Raw genomic sequence first — 15,592 nt, 5'->3', positions numbered from 1 at the left:
GGGAAAGGACAGTCTCTTCAACAATGGTGCTGGCAAATTTGAATATCCAAATGTAAAAGAAAGGCCAGAGACCCCTACCTCACACCATATACAAAAATCAACTCAAAATGGATCAATAAGCTAAATATTAACCTAAGGGCTAAAAGTATAAAACTCTTAAGAAGATATCATGGGACAAATTTTCATGACCTGGGATTTGGCAATGGATTACACAACACTTAAAAGCATGAACAAAAGAAACAATAGATAAATTTGATTTCATCAAACTTTAAAACTTTTGAGCATCTTAGGCAATTATTAAGAAAGTGAGAACAGAACCTACCAAAATGGGAGAAAATAATTGCAAACCATATATTGGGTAAGGACTTAATATTAAGAATATAAAAAGAACATTTATAGTGCAACAACAAAAAGACAAATGATCCAATAAAAAATGCCAAAGGACTCAAATACACATTTCACCAAAGAAGATATACAAATTGCTAATAAGCTTATGAGAAGAAGCTCAACATTACTAGGTATTAGAGAAATGTAACTGTATTTTATCAGCCAAGGGGGTGCTGACGCAAAATACTAGAAGCCTGTTGGCTTTTACAAAGGGAATTTATTTGGGGTAGGAACTTACAGAGACCAGCATAGGTTACTTCCCTCCCCAAATAGACCAAAGTCTATTTCCACATGTTGGAACAAGATGGCTGACAACATCTGCCAGGGTTCAGGCTTCCTGGGTTCCTTTTTTCCCAGGTCTTGCTTCTTTCCAGGCTCAGGGTTCCTCTCTTCCCAGGGTTTGCTTCTCTTTCCTCTGTGTACCTACTTCCTGGGGCTTTAGCTTCAGCATCAAACTCCAACATCAAAATCTCCAGCTCTGTCCTTTGCCATGTCTTTTATCTGTGAGTCCACATCCACCAATGGGTAGGGACTCAACACCTTACTGATTTGGCCCAATCAAAGCCCTGATCATAATTTAATCAGGCCCAAGTACAGACCAGTTTACAAACATAATCCAATATCTATTTTTGGAATTCATAACTATATCAAACTGCTACAGCAACTCAAAACCACAATGAGGCATCATTTCATACCAACAGGGTGTCTATTATTAAAAAACAGAAAATAGCAAGTTTTGGAGAGGATGTGGAATATCTGGAACTCTAAGGCATTATTGAGGGAATGAAAAATGGTGCAGCCATTGTGGAAAGCAATAAGGCCAAATATTATTTGACCATAAGAAAGACTGAGTTATGAGTCATACTGCAACATGGAGGAACCTTGAAAACATTATGTTATGTGAAATAAGTAAGGCACATATGGACCAATATTATATTTTTTAAAAAGGACTGGGGAGATTCGCTTAAAATTAAAGACATGCTATTTAAAAATTTAAGTTTACAGGGATGTGGAGGGGGCTCAAGCAATTGAGCTCCTACCTACCACATGGGAGGTCCCACTAGGTTCCCGGTGTCTCCTAAAGAAGAAGAGTTAGACAGCGAGCTGATGTGACAGGCAGGCGCAGGGAGCTGACACAACAAGATGATATAACAAGAGACACAAGAAGGAAAACATAATGAGAAAACAGCAAAGCAGGGAACGGAGGTGGCTCAAGTGATGAGGTGCTTCCCTCCCACATCTGAGGTCCTGGGTTCAGTTTCCAGTGCCTCCTAGGAAATCAAGGAAGACTAACACAGCAAGTGCAAACAAGCGGGTGGGGAGAAATAAGTAAACTTTTTAAAAAATTAGGTTTACATTTAAATTAAAGTAATAGATTAACTTTGAAATGCAATGCAGGGTTTCAGTTTGCCCCCAACACTATTGAGTTCAGGTTAATGGAACAGTCTTATTTTTATCTTGTTTTAACTTTATTCATATGTGGATCATAAAATTTCAAAAGATTAGAAGGCAATAGTTTCAGTAGTCTTAACATGAAGCCTTGAATCTTCACAACTAGATACCACTCACCCCCTTACCCTGGCCCAGTAAATAGAAATCCCATTGCTGGAACATTGGATGAAAAGGTATTAGCTGGAGGTGGGTGTTAAGAAAGGAAGACGGTTTTAAAAAGTTAGAAGGAAGTGGTGTAAGGAAATGACTTTAATGCCAGACAGAGATAGAAAGCCTGTCTCTACCAGGTGCAGGTCTTGTGATGCTAGGTAAATGACCCTAGCCTCAGGGTTATCATTTGTAAATTAGGGATCATATTAGGGTGTTTTTTTGCGGGGGAGAAGGTGGAGAATTGAGATGGAGGTGGAGGATGAGCACTTAGTACCTTGAGTACACCTACTAAGAACATAATAAATAATAAGGGCTATTCTCATTTGACTGCTCTGCATCCGCTATCTGGTGGCATAAAGGCACCTCGCAATTTCTGCCAGTAGGGGCTCAAATGCAGCAGTCACCTTTGAAAGAGTCTGAAGGAATGTGGAAGGGCTGGTGGCGATTTGGACGGACTACAGAGCCGCCTCTCCCAACCCCCTCAGCACTGCTCGTATCCTGCAGACATTCAGGGGATTTCTAGCACAACTACCCCCTCCCCCGCCACCCGCCCCGGTCGACAAATACAAAACGAACCCTGCCAAGGGATTGGACTCCGGAAGGGAACGAGGGAAGGCAGCTGTGCTTTCTTGCTATTGAGTGCAGACGCTCTGACCTGAGACTTCTTGCTAGATACCAATCTGGTAAAGCCAAAACCCACTTAGAGGGCTCCTTGACTTCAGCCTAGCTCCCTTTCCCGGGGAGGTGGGGGTATTGAGCTGTGGTGTTATTGGCCACAGGCAGGAGGGTGTGGTCACCCCTGAGCGCAGGCAAGTTTCCAAGGGCACCTCTGATGACCTTCCTCGGCAGTCGTCTCGCCGAAGCCAGGAGGACACTGGAGGGCACACGTCCACTCAAAGCACCAGCTCGAGCCGAGGATGCACTTGGGAGAACGGACTCGAGGAGCGCCTTGGGACCACGGCCAGCCCCTCCCGGACACCCTCTCCTTCCCGGGAAAAGCTTGATTGACCTTGGGCGCTGGTTCGCTATCCCGTTTAGCTTGTGACCTTAGGCAGGCTGCCTTTTTTTCCTGCGCCTCGTTTCCTCATACTCAGCCCGATTCCCAGGGCTAGTACGAGGGTTACAGCAGAGCTTAGACCGGCACCTGCACCTAGTTTACATCAGCTGTGATTATCCCACATGCACTTGCAAATATGCGCCCCCCCCCCCAAAAAAAGACAAACCTATTTAACTGCTCTAAGAATGTGGTGAAAAGACCCAGGTTCTTTTTATCTAGCCTCAACACGTGACACACTGAATACGCCCTTCTCTCTGGACCTCAGTTTCCCCATCTGTTCCAAGACATTTCCTGGGTTAAAAATCCCACAAACACTGGGCAGCTGCTCCCATCCTGGCTCCTTCCCCCGCAGGCGCCCCTGGCCATAGACAATTACTACCCAGGCGGCGGAATGCGCTCCCGGGGTGATGAGAGGCTTCGAGGCTAGGGTGAGGGTCAGAAGGTTTTTCACCGAAAACGGCATCTGAACTAGGATTCACTGGAGTTTGCCTAGTAAAATTGGCGAGGCTTTTGGGTTGCTGGCCCCTTTTGAATTCGAGCGTTCTGAAAATCAGTCCGTGTCTCCTTTTTCCACTCGCTCCAGGTCGCTAAGGCCGAGGGAGACCCGGGAATCGCTTAAAGCAAGTTTTGCCTCCTATTTCCATCACGGTTTTCCGGCGCCACGAGGCCTGCGCCCCTGGGAGCGAATAGGGTGGCGGTGCTGGGTGAATTCCGTCCTGAGAGAGCCAGGCCGCAGCGAGGCCCAGCCTTCCAGAAGGAAGCTCTGGAGGTGACGCGGCGCCACCCCAGCAGAGCCAGTTCGGGAGGGCCTGGGACCCGCCAAAGGCCAACGCGATATCCCACGGGGACACAGCGCCCACCGCCCGGGACGCAGGCGCGAGGTCACGTGGCCACGTGGGCGGCGCGCGCCCCAGCACCCACGAGAGGGGGCGGGGCCGGCGGGCGGCCTCCCGTGAAGCCTCGCGCGGGGAAGGACCGGAACTCCGGGCGGGTGGCTTGTTGATAATATGGCGGCAGGAGCTGCCTGGGCATCTCGAGGAGGCGGTGGGTCCCACACCCGGAAGAAGAGTCTGTTTTTGGGCTAGTGCGGCGGCCGCTGCGGACCCGGAAGTCCGGGCCAGTTGCTGAATGAGGGGAGCCGGGCCCTCCCCGCGACAGTCCCCCCGCGCCCCCCGCCCCGACCCGGGCCCCGCCATGTCCTTCTTCCGGCGGAAAGGTAGCTGAGGGGGCGCCGGCGGAGAGCCAGGCCGGGCGGCCGGGGCGGCGGTGGGGCGGACGCCTGCGGTGGGCTGGACGCCTGCGGTCGGCTTGCAAGGGCTTCCTCCGCGGCGGTGGCGGCGGCGCCCTCGGGGTGCCTCTCCGCCTCCGTGCAGACGCCCCCTGAGTGCCTGGTTCTGCTCCGGACTCTGCAGCGGGGGAGAAGGTGGCCTCCTCGCGCGAGGTCAGAAGGGAATTGTCGCGCTGGTCCAGAAGTGTTTACCTAATTGCGTCAAAATCGCTTTTTCGCCTTTTTTTTCTTTTTCCTTTTGTGCAATGTGGAACAAGAAAAAGAAAATCCCTTTAGTTCCTTGCGACAGGAAGTCTCTGGTTTTTCGCAATATTGAAGGTTCTGTGTCTAAAAGCAACACGTGAAATTGTATTCTTCAGTCAACCAGTGCTATTTTCCAGTTTCCTCTTTTATCGGGGAGGGGAGGGTGCGGGGAGGGAGACGACTGCTGTTCCTAAAAGAACGTTACCTAAGTTATTGCCCAAAGTTCCCTAATGAAGACTTGGTGTTTTTTTTATTTTTTATTTTTTATGACTTAGTAAATTTATTCACTATTGGAACCCTAACTTTGTAATGGACAATTTACAATTCGGATTTTCAGTGGTAATAGCTGCCCATTTAGAGGCAGCTTGATTTTTTTATTTCGCTAAAGCAGACCCCCACAGTGAGTCTGTTTGGATGATATTTGTTCTTGTATCAATTCTTGTTGCTTCAGAGAAAATGTACCAGGAGAAAACAGTTTGGGAAAAGCACTAAATTAACCTGGGGACTTGGGTTCACTTCATAGCTCTGCCACTTACTGTGTAATCTTGGACAGGCCAGTTAACCCAAGTTTTTGTCTCAACTGAGAATTAAATGATTCTTAAGACCCCACTCAATGGATTGAATTAAAGAATGCCTGGAGTTACATATGTAGGGTTTTAGTAATTAATGCCAGGTGATGTTGAATGAAACCGTGATGAATGAATGAAAACAGTGGTGAACGAAACCAGTCAAATGATGTGAGGAAGATTTCTTGGTATGGTACCTAGTTAACAGCTCTCTAATTTGACTGACAGTGTTTAACTGGTTGGTTTTTTTTTTTTTAAGATATTAGCTATTGAATATACATTATTCTAAGTGTAATGAGGCAAATTGGATGTTGCACAAGACTTGCCTTTATTTATTCAACAGTTACTTGTTGAGCACTTAACTCTGAGGCACTGTCCTAAGCTTTCAGGATTGAGCAGTGAACAAGCTTCTATACTCAGAAAGTTTATTGTCTGTTGGGGAGACAGACAATAAATAAGCAAACAAAATTCCCTCCTCCTCCCCCAAATATCTACATTTTTTACATATCTGTATACATATATACACACACATTAATTGTTATGAAGGAGATTCATTTGAGAGAAGAAATATTTTGTTGGATTTTAGGGAAAGGCCTCAGGTGACTTCGAAACTTAGAGCTGAAGGATCAGTAGGCGGTTACTATGGAGGCCAGGGAAGAGCATTCTAGGCACAGGGAATAGCATGTTCAAAAGTTATGAAGCAAGGGAAACGGACTTTGGCCCAGTGGTTAGGGCGTCTGTCTACCACATGGGAGGTCCGCGGTTCAAGCCCTGGGCCTCCTTGACCGGTGTGGAGGTGGCCCATGCGCAGTGCTGATGCGCGCAAGGAGTGCCCTGCTACACAGGGGTGTCCCCCGCGTAGGGGAGCCCCACGCGCAAGGAGTGCACCCATAAGGAGAGCCGCCAAGCGCGAAGGAGGGAGCAGCCTGCTGAGGAATGGCGCTGCCCACACTTCCCGTGCTGCTGACGACAACAGAAGCGGACAAAGAAACAAGACACAGCAAAAAGACACAGAAAACAGACAACCGGGGGAGGGGAGGGGAATTAAATAAATAAAAATAAATCTTTAAAAAAAAAAAAAAGTTATGAGGCAAGACAGACCTTTATGTCCTTCAAGGAAGCAAAGAAGGTCACTGCGACTGGACCCAGAAAGGTAGGTTAGGCTCAAATCATTCAGACCTTCAAAGGCCAAGGTGAGAAGGTTAGGTTTTATTCCAAGTGCAGAGAGGACAATATTTTATTAAAAATTTTAAAGAGGAGTGATCTGATCTTATTCTATGTTTTTAAAAAGATATTGCAGATGCTTCTTGAAGAATGGATTTGGCAAGAGTAGAAGCTGGGAGACAGTCCTGCTTAGTGATCCCATCCTGTGTTTAAATACCATCTTTAAATGCCACCTTTCCAAATTTACATTTACAACTTAGATCCTCTCCCCAGGATTCTGGCTGGTATATCCAACTGTTGATCTACTTTGTATCTTTATCTAATAGATTCCTTAAATAACTTAATATATCCAAAATTTAACTCCAGATATTGTTCTTCTAAAGCTGGTCATCGGCTTTTGTCTCAGTAAAGGTCATTTCTGGCCTTTTAATTGCTCAGGCTAAAACTTTAGTGCTGTCTTTGGACCTCTCTTTCTCTCATATTCTATATAGCTCATCCATCAACAAATCCATTCTGTCTATATCAGAACACATCCAAATCCAACCATCCTTGTTCACCATCCCTGAGCATTTAACACCCTGGTCCAGGCTGTCATTTGTGTTGAGATTGGGTGATTAGGGAAGGCCTCTGAGATGTCATTCCACTCTCAGCTTAAATGTCAAGAGGGGGTTGGTTTTATAAAGATAGGAGTTGGAGCTTTATTTTGCTCTGGCCTTCAGATTGGTTCCCCTTCCATCCATGCCCCCTGTAGTGTATTTTCAAAATGAAATTGGCTGTAAATCAGATTTTGTCACATCTTTTCTGTTCAAATCCCTCCAGTGGGAACCCTCCATAATTAAGGACCCATTTCCTCTCTCTGTTCATCTCCTGCTCTCCCTTTCTATCCATTTATTTTGGCCTCGTTGCCAAGCACATTCCTATCTCTGGGCCTTTGCACTCTGTGTGGAAACCTCTTCCACAGATGTCCCTATATTTCTGACCCTCTCCATGTTTGATCAGTTGGCAGTAGTTAAGCTTTTCTGACCACCCTATTTAAAATTATAGTCCCTACCCACTGCATTCCTGTCCCCTTGCCCTACTTTATCATCATCATCTTTCCTTTATTAAAATGGAGGCTAGTTTTTTTTTTTTTTTAAGATTTATTTATTTATTTAATTTCCCCCCCTCCCCTGGTTTTCTGTTCTTGGTGTCTATTTGCTGCGTCGTCTTCTTTGTCCGCTTCTGTTGTCGTCAGCGGCACGGGAAGTGTGGGCGGCGCCATTCCTGGGCAGGCTGCACTTTCTTCTCACGCTGGGCGGCTTTCCTCATGGGCCCACTCCTTGCGCGTGGGGCTCCCCCACGCGGGGGACACCCCTGCGTGGCACGGCACTCCTTGCGCGTATCAGCACTGCGCATGGCCAGCTCCACACGGGTCAAGGAGGCCCGGGGTTTGAACCGCGGACCTCCCATATGGTAGACGGACGCCCTAACCACTGGGCCAAAGTCTGTTTCCCGGAGGCTAGTTTTTGTTCACAGCTATACTCCCATGCCTAGATCAGTGCTTGGGAGATCCTTAGGAATTTAGTAAAGATTTATTGAAAAAGTGAATAAGAAAAAGAAAAATGTCATGTATGAGTGCTTTGCAGAGAATTTATATGGTGATGTGCTCCTGTTTAAAGATAACTTATTTAATTTGTTTTTGGACGATAAGGGAAAGCTTGCCTGAGGAGATAGCATTTATCATGAGATCTGGATGGCGGGAGAACCAGGCTTGCAAAGATTAAAGGAGTTGTATTCCAGTCAAAGAGAGTATGTAGTACAAATATCCTAATGCAGGAATGAGCTGGATATTTCAAGGAATTGAAAGAAGGCCGGGAGAAGATGGGATGGGATGTATTTGGAGACAAGAAGTAGCATGACCTAAATAGTTGGTGGGAGTTAAAGAAGTCTGAGAAAGCTTTGGAGTTGGAGCTTGGGGTGGAAGGAATCAAGAGTAGGCTTTTGGCAGTTTTGAGTTTGAAATGATATTTGGACATCTGTGTGGAGATATCAAGTAGGCAGTTCAATGTAGAAGTCTGCAGTTCTGGAAAGAGGTCAAAACCTGAGGTCTACATTTAAGGGTATTTGGCATAAATAGGGAGTACATATGGTAGATGAATTAGGTTGAAAGGTTGTGTTATCATAACAAAGAGATGCTGAAATACAGTGGCTCAAAACAAGGTAGAGCTTTTTTTTTCTCGTGTAACAGTCAAAGTTCCAGGGCATAGGGTGGCTTTTCTTCACTACCATTCAGGGATCACTTTCCTCTCATTTAGTTTGTCATCCTTCCCCCAGGGTCTGGTCTGTTGTGTCAAAGCCAGGTTACTCTCCCTCTGTGCTCTGTCCCCTGCCCATGTGAAGGGAAAAGAGTATGGAGGAAAGAGGTCTACTCTTTCTAATGCTTTGGCCAGAAAGTGGCACATACGACTTCTATGCACACCCCATTGGTGAGAACTTAATTACATGGTCGCAGCTAAAGACAAAGGCTTCTGGGAAAGGTAGAGTAAGGAGCCAGTTAGATGGAGTGCTAGGAAGGGGAGAATGAGTTCAATAGCCAGCCAACAGTTCCTGTCATTCTATAGAAGAGAAGGAAGCCAAGGAGAGAGAGCTCTGGGGTTAATCCAGCTGTTAGAAGTTAAGATGAAGAACATGAGCCATAGGCAAAGGAGAATTGAAAATAAAATGCCAATGAGATAGGACTGCAATGCCAATGAAGTTAAGGTAATGTTTCAAAGAGAAATATTGTTGTGTTTTCACAAGTACTGGGGCCAGGGATTGAACCTTGGACCTTGTATGTGGGAAGCTGGCACTCAACCACTAAGCTGCATTAGCTCCCCTGAGTTGATTTTTTTGTTTGCTGTTTGCTTTTTTTGTTTTGTTTTAAGGAGGCCCTGGGTACTGAACCTGGGCCCTCCCTTGTAGGAAGCAGGTGCTCAACTGCTTGAGTCACATCTGGTCCCAAGGAGGGAGAATTATATCAAATGTCACTGCAGGGGTCAAGGGTAATAGAAATAGCTACTGAATTGGGTAACATGGAGGTCGTTGATGACTTTTATGAGTAGTATCAGTGGGTTGAGGGGAGAAGCAAGTGAGTAAAGTGCAAAGAATAATCGAAGACACCTATATGCTAGAGCATATTTGCAGGCTCATTGGAATGATCCAGTAGAGAGAGAAAACAATAGAGAAGAGAGGGGGGTTGATTGCAGGAGTGAAGTTCTTGAGAAAATCAGAGGTATGCCAAGATTTGGTTAGAATACACTGATGATGGAAATGTCAATTGGTACAACCACTTATATAAGTTAAATCCGCAAAGCAATGTTATTTATTGTTTATGGATACATAAATAATTAAAAGGTAAAAAATGTGGATGCAAACAGTAAATGTTCAATTCATGATTTTGTTTCCCTGAGGGGAGAGGGAAATGAGAGCAGGGAAAGACTATAATCACATCCATAATGTTTTATGTCTTTTAAAGAAATTTTCTGGGGGGCAGGTATAGTTCATTGGTTGAGTTCCTGCTTTGTATGTACGAGGTCCTGGGTTCAATCCCCGGTACCTCTTTAAAAAAAAAATTCTTGAGGCAAATATGACAAATGTTAAGATGAAATAAACCTAAATGTTCCCCATTAATCTCATCTTGACTTTGTTTAAAATATTTATTAATAAAAAAGACATATGCAGACAGAAAGCATAGCAAGCAGTACAAAATAAGGTGGTAAAAATAAACCTAAGTAGATCATTAGTCACAATAAATGTAAATAGACCAAAATGTATTTGGCAAAAAGTCTGGTTAGCAAATTTCATACAGCTAAAAAATACTCAGATTGGATAAGAAACCAAAATCCAGTCCTAAACTTCTTACCGGAGACATAACCAAAACATGAAGGCATAAAGAAATTGAAAGTGAACAGATGGAAAAGGTACACCAGAGTAATGTTAATCAGAAGATATTTCTACAAATAATAAGAAAAAGACATAGCCATTTCACAGAAGAGGAAATCAATTGCCAGTAAACATAAGAAAATGTTTAACTTCAAAGAAAGTCAGGGAAATGCATTTAAAACATCATGAAATACCATTTCAAGACCATTAAATTTTTCAAGAATATGAATCAGAGGAGTATAAATAGGTATAGCCAGTTTAATTAAAGATGCACATTCAAGATTTATCCTGGAGAAACTCTTGCATGTATACAAAGGTAAACATGTACAAGAATGTTTATAACATCAATGCTTTCAAAAGTGAAAAATAGGAAATAGCCTGAATGTTCATTAATAGAGAAATGGATAAATAAAGGTACTGTTAACTGTTGTTATTCATTGTAATGGTGAATTAGCAAATGCTTAACCATTGCTCCTAGAGGAAATACAGGGTTAGGTTCCTGTGAGCCTCTGGTCACATTTTCATTAGTTTTTACTATATAATCTTGTTTTATGTGTGCTCCTGTTTAAAGATATCTTATTTAATATATACTGTTCATTAATTTTGAACTTTTGGCATTATAACTCAGGCCTGAATAAAGTTTTATCTAACACATGTATTTTCTCCATAAGGCACATTACAGCTTTCTTGCACTTAGGAAGTAATACTAAACACTTCAGCATTATACTTAGGGACCATTTGAAACAGTGAAATCACCACATAAAGCACAAAAATGCAAAAACCGTGGCACTAAATAGACCACAAAAAGTAAATTTTACATGTAGGATAACTTAAAGAATCCACGAATAATGAGGATCGACCGTATATTCATTTGAAAGAATCAAGCAGTTAACATGAGTTACATGAATGAACTAGAATTGCATTGTACAAATGTGAAATTATTGAAGAAACATGTTTTATATATATATATATAATCGTAATTTTTAAAGAGGTACAGAATAATACCATGTATTTTTTGATACATTCATATATCGTAATAGTCTAAAAACTGGATGGCGGTAAAGCATCAAGTTTAGAATAGTGTTAATCTCTGGGAAGGGAGGAAGAACAGTGGGACCCGGCAGCAATTCATAGGAAGCTTTAATTTTACTGTAATATCTCAGGGGAAGAGAGACCCAAGGCAAGTGTTGGAAGTGTAACATAGGCAATCTGATTAGTAAGAGGTGAATGCATTGAAGGTGGCAAAAGTGAGGTGTATTTTGGTGGTAGAATCAATTAGTCTTCGAAATGGACTGGATGTGGGAGGCAGTGGAGCGAATGTTAGTGATTACTAGATTTTTGACCAGAGTATCTGCTGGATAATGTCATTTATGAAAGATGATGAAGGTGGAAGTAGGAACAGTTTGGGGAAAGATGGTGTCTTCTGTTCTGGAAAACAGAATTACAGAAGATGGCAAGTGGGTGGTTAGCTAAATGAATTTGAAGATTAATAACTAGGCTGGAGTCATGAATTTAGGAGCCACTGTGTACTTTAGGTTTTGAAACCCTTAAGAATGGAGTGGTATTAGGGGGGAAAGGGATCTAAAACCTATCCCTGAGAAACTCCCAGTGGACCAAGGAGGAATGGGGAGGCAGGCGATAAAACTGAGGAGGAGCGACTAGAAAATGGAGCAGAGTAGACTGTTATGGAAGCCAAACAAGTCAGAATTTCAAGGGGGAGATAATAGATGACTGGTGAGTGCTGCTGAGGGGTCTGCAAATAGCAGTCTGCTGCATTTCCTTCATTTGTCCTCCTGACAGCAATGATAACATCTGAAATTATCTTTTGTTTTTCCATCTCTACCTCCACACTTGAATATAGACCCCTTGAAGGCAGGACAGCTTATCACTGCCTGGAGAGTTTCTGGCACACACCAGGCACTCAAATATTTGTTGACTGATTGACTTAACATACTTGAGGTCTGGTTATTTCCTGCTAACCTTTCATTTTTAATGTTTTAAGAACACAAGAAGATGGTCACATTTTGGGGTTTCTTAATAGCCTTTTCATGATGAGATTAAAGGAAAAGTTCAATGTTAAATAAAACATAAGCAAAGAGGTTTAAAAATAGTCATGTCAGATCCTGTAACAGGGTTCACACTTTAAGATGCTGTGCACATTCCTCTCTCAATATTAAATTGTTAGTTTATTCACAGTGGGATTTTAGCTGATTTGTATAATAGAGGAGAGGTTTTGTGATTCTTTGTAGAGACAAGTTAAAAATTGAGTATTAGAAATTTAGAATGTTTGTATTTGATGCTGTGGGGGGAATGCAAATGAGATATGGTATACAACCAAAGAATTCTTTGTCTTCATGATGCTTCTGTTAGAGACAGTACAGTGGATGGTATGTGGTAGTAATAGCTAATATTTATCCTAAATTTGCTATTTGCTAGTTATTATACTTTGCAAGTATTTATTTTTTTCAACAACCCTCTAAAGTAGAGATTAATTTTGTTATTATTGACCTAATTGTATAGATCAAGAAAATTGAGACACAGGGAAGTAACTTGTCTGTTACTTCACATGGCTAATAAGTGGCAGAGGTAGAATTTGAACCCTCTTACTACTAGGCCACATTGTCTTTCTGTAAGTGCTATAAATGTTTTCTAGTGACTGCTGGTCAAAGCTCACTTCCTTGGAGAAACTTCCGTGACAACTGAACTGCTCTTCCCCCCTCCAAGGCAATTTGTCTATCCTGAATACTTTGTAGAATATTATATACTCATCTCTTACAATAAATCTTGTCTAATTTTTGTAATGTACAGAATTTCTTTGCAAAAATTGGTCATCGTGCTCTTTTATCTTGTAGTGAAAAGCAAAGAACAAGAGAAGACCTCAGATGTCAAATTGATTAAAGGTGAGTTCAGTATTCTTTTGTACTGGAAAGTGATAGGCTTTGTGTTTATGAGTTCTTTAATCCCATTATCTTCTTTCTTTTGGCACTAATCATTTATGATTGTGACTTATTTCTCTTTAATCTGTATACTATTCAACACTTAGCACAAATAGTCTTTTATTAAGCATTTGTTGGCTTGCCTAGTGATTACAGTGAACCAGAGCTTCCTCATTAATTAAACTTTAAAGAAAAATTATGCAAAAGATTATGCAAGATTCCCCTACACCACCACCATCTTGCATTGGTGTGTGTGGAACATTTGTTACAATTGATGATAGCACTTTTTTATAATTGTACTTTTTTTTTTTTTTTTTTGGTCCTGCAGGGGCCATGGTTTGAACCCTGGGACTGCATATGCAGGAAGCCGGCACTCAACCCCTGAGTCACATTGACTCTCCTGAGTTGGTTTTTTCCATTTGTTTGCTTTATTTTTGTTTTTAGGAGGCACCATGGTCTGAACCTGGGACCTCCCATGTGGGAAGCAGGCGCTCAGTGAGCCATGTCCACTCCCCTGTCCTATTTTTTAAACACTAGTTACCTTTGTTACAGTTGCTGAAAGATTATGAAAATAGTACTGTTAACTAATGTCCATAGTTTGTTAGGTATATATTTTTCCCACATGCCACCCTATTATTTACACCTTCTGTTAGTGTCATACATTTGTTAAAATTCATGAAAGACCGTTCTTGTACTGTTAATTATAGTCCATTCTCTGCAATAGGGTTCATTGTCTTATGTTCCCTAAAAGCAGTTAGTTGACTTTATTAAAAACAAAAAATGATGACTACTCTGAACTGAGCATTTTGACAATTGCGTAGAAGCACTGCCACTCATAAGGCTTAGTTTTCTGTTGTTTATCCAGAATGAGTGGATAATAACAGTTTACACGTATTACTTTGGGTGGATGGGCATCAGTATATTATCCTTTTTTATAAGTTACAGCATACTTTTTTAAGATTGTAATATCTACTGTACTTTTAGACTAATTTTAGTATGTCCATTGTGCAAAGATTGGAATAGAAAAATTATAATGGAATTGATTTCCGTAGCCATTCCATATAAATTTCATAAATGTTTATTTCCATGAAATCTGCAGATTACTGCTTATTTAGTTTTTCTTTCTGATGTTTGTATATTGAGTGGCTAGCATTGAAATGAACTCTGCTCACTTTGCTGGAAAGAGACTAACTTCTGAGATTTGTGAGACTAGGGCTGACATAGGGCACTTTACAGCCTTATGATCAGCTTATTTCTGTAATTGTAATTAAAGACTGCCTTCTTTAAGCATATTACTTTGACTGGTATTGGTAAAGGGCTAAACCCCTTAGCAAGCAGAGGCCTGTGAGAAATCTTAGAACAGTATGTAGCAATACAGGAAATGGGTGCCCAAGAACTTGCAGTCTGATTTTAGAAAGACAAATTTAAGACACAGAACAGTGGCAGATCTACCACTTGTTGAGCATCTGACCTATTCTAGGCATTAGGGAAAAATTGGATATAACTGTGAACCAAATAATCTTGGATTCTGCCCTCATGAAAATTTATAGATTGCTAGGGGCAAGAAACAGTCAAATGTTGCACAGATGGCTTGGATTAGATTGGTAGTGAAAGAAATAGTTTTAGGTGATTTGCAGTCTATTTAGGAGATTGTCGATTAAATATATGAGGGAGACAGAGGTGTTAAGGATGATGTCTAACTTCCTAACACACATTATTTTATCCTCACAGTAATTCTAAAGTCTGAGTTTTTTAACCAAAAGAAAGAGGATGAAATTTTAGAGTCTTGACTCTGCTTTTTACTAGCTCATTGACTTAGAGCAGGGTATTTAATTTTTATCCATTTATGTCCTCATCTCTAATATGAGGAAAATGCAAGTCTTATTAGGATTGTTGTGACAGATGAGTGGAATAATGTATAAAAAAAATTCCAAAACAACCACACTGTACATAGAGAAATCAGCCCAGTGCCTGATACATAGGAGGCACTCATAGGTAGCTATTATTATTTAGTTTTAACACAGTAGGCCCTCAAGTATGTTGAATTAGTTCATTTAAGTATTATAAGGAGTTCAGAGGAATTTGAGAACAGTGAATAATGTGTGAAGTTTAGGGAAGACTTTGTGGAAATTAGACTTGTGTAAGAGTTGAAGAATAAAAAGGATTTGAATGAAAGAGGAGAGCCCTTCTCTTTCCTCCCTAACAGCACATTTCTGTGAATATATTTTGGACTGGGGGTGGAGGGTGGGGTGAGAGGCTGAGACAAGTAAAGGGAAATTTTTACAGATAAATTGAGGTCAGGTTATGGGGGTCCTCAAAGACCAGGAAAGAGTTGAGACCAAAAACTGGGAGCCACTGTAGGCTTTTGAGCTGGCTGTTGATGCTATAAATATAGTGCTGAAGAAAGGTTAATCTGGAAGAGGTGTGTAGGATGGAGACCCTAGAAGTT

The 15,592-nt window shown here is 41.9% G+C and overlaps 1 protein-coding gene across 4 annotated transcripts in view; it reads left to right on the top strand.

Moving 5' to 3' along the window:
- AKAP10 (A-kinase anchoring protein 10) overlaps positions 1-15,592 on the top strand; it is a 108,974-nt gene that overhangs the window by 6,924 nt on the left and 86,458 nt on the right. For 2 of the 4 annotated variants that reach the window (XM_058283384.2, XM_058283387.2), the window contains exons 1-2: positions 3,919-4,262; positions 13,060-13,107. In XM_058283384.2, coding sequence (XP_058139367.1) covers positions 4,175-4,262; positions 13,060-13,107 — 136 coding nt within the window. In that variant the 5' untranslated portion in view covers positions 3,919-4,174. Of the gene's footprint in view, positions 1-3,811; positions 4,263-13,059; positions 13,108-15,592 lie in introns of those variants that run through there. The other 2 variants (XM_058283386.2, XM_058283385.2) reach the window with 2 other exon arrangements.

The sequence above is a fragment of the Dasypus novemcinctus genome, chromosome 21, assembly GCF_030445035.2.
Source record: "Dasypus novemcinctus isolate mDasNov1 chromosome 21, mDasNov1.1.hap2, whole genome shotgun sequence".
In the NCBI taxonomy this organism is placed as follows: Eukaryota; Metazoa; Chordata; class Mammalia; order Cingulata; family Dasypodidae; genus Dasypus; species Dasypus novemcinctus.
Note: the sequence above shows the minus strand (reverse complement) of the source record. Positions and strands in the feature narration are given on the sequence as shown.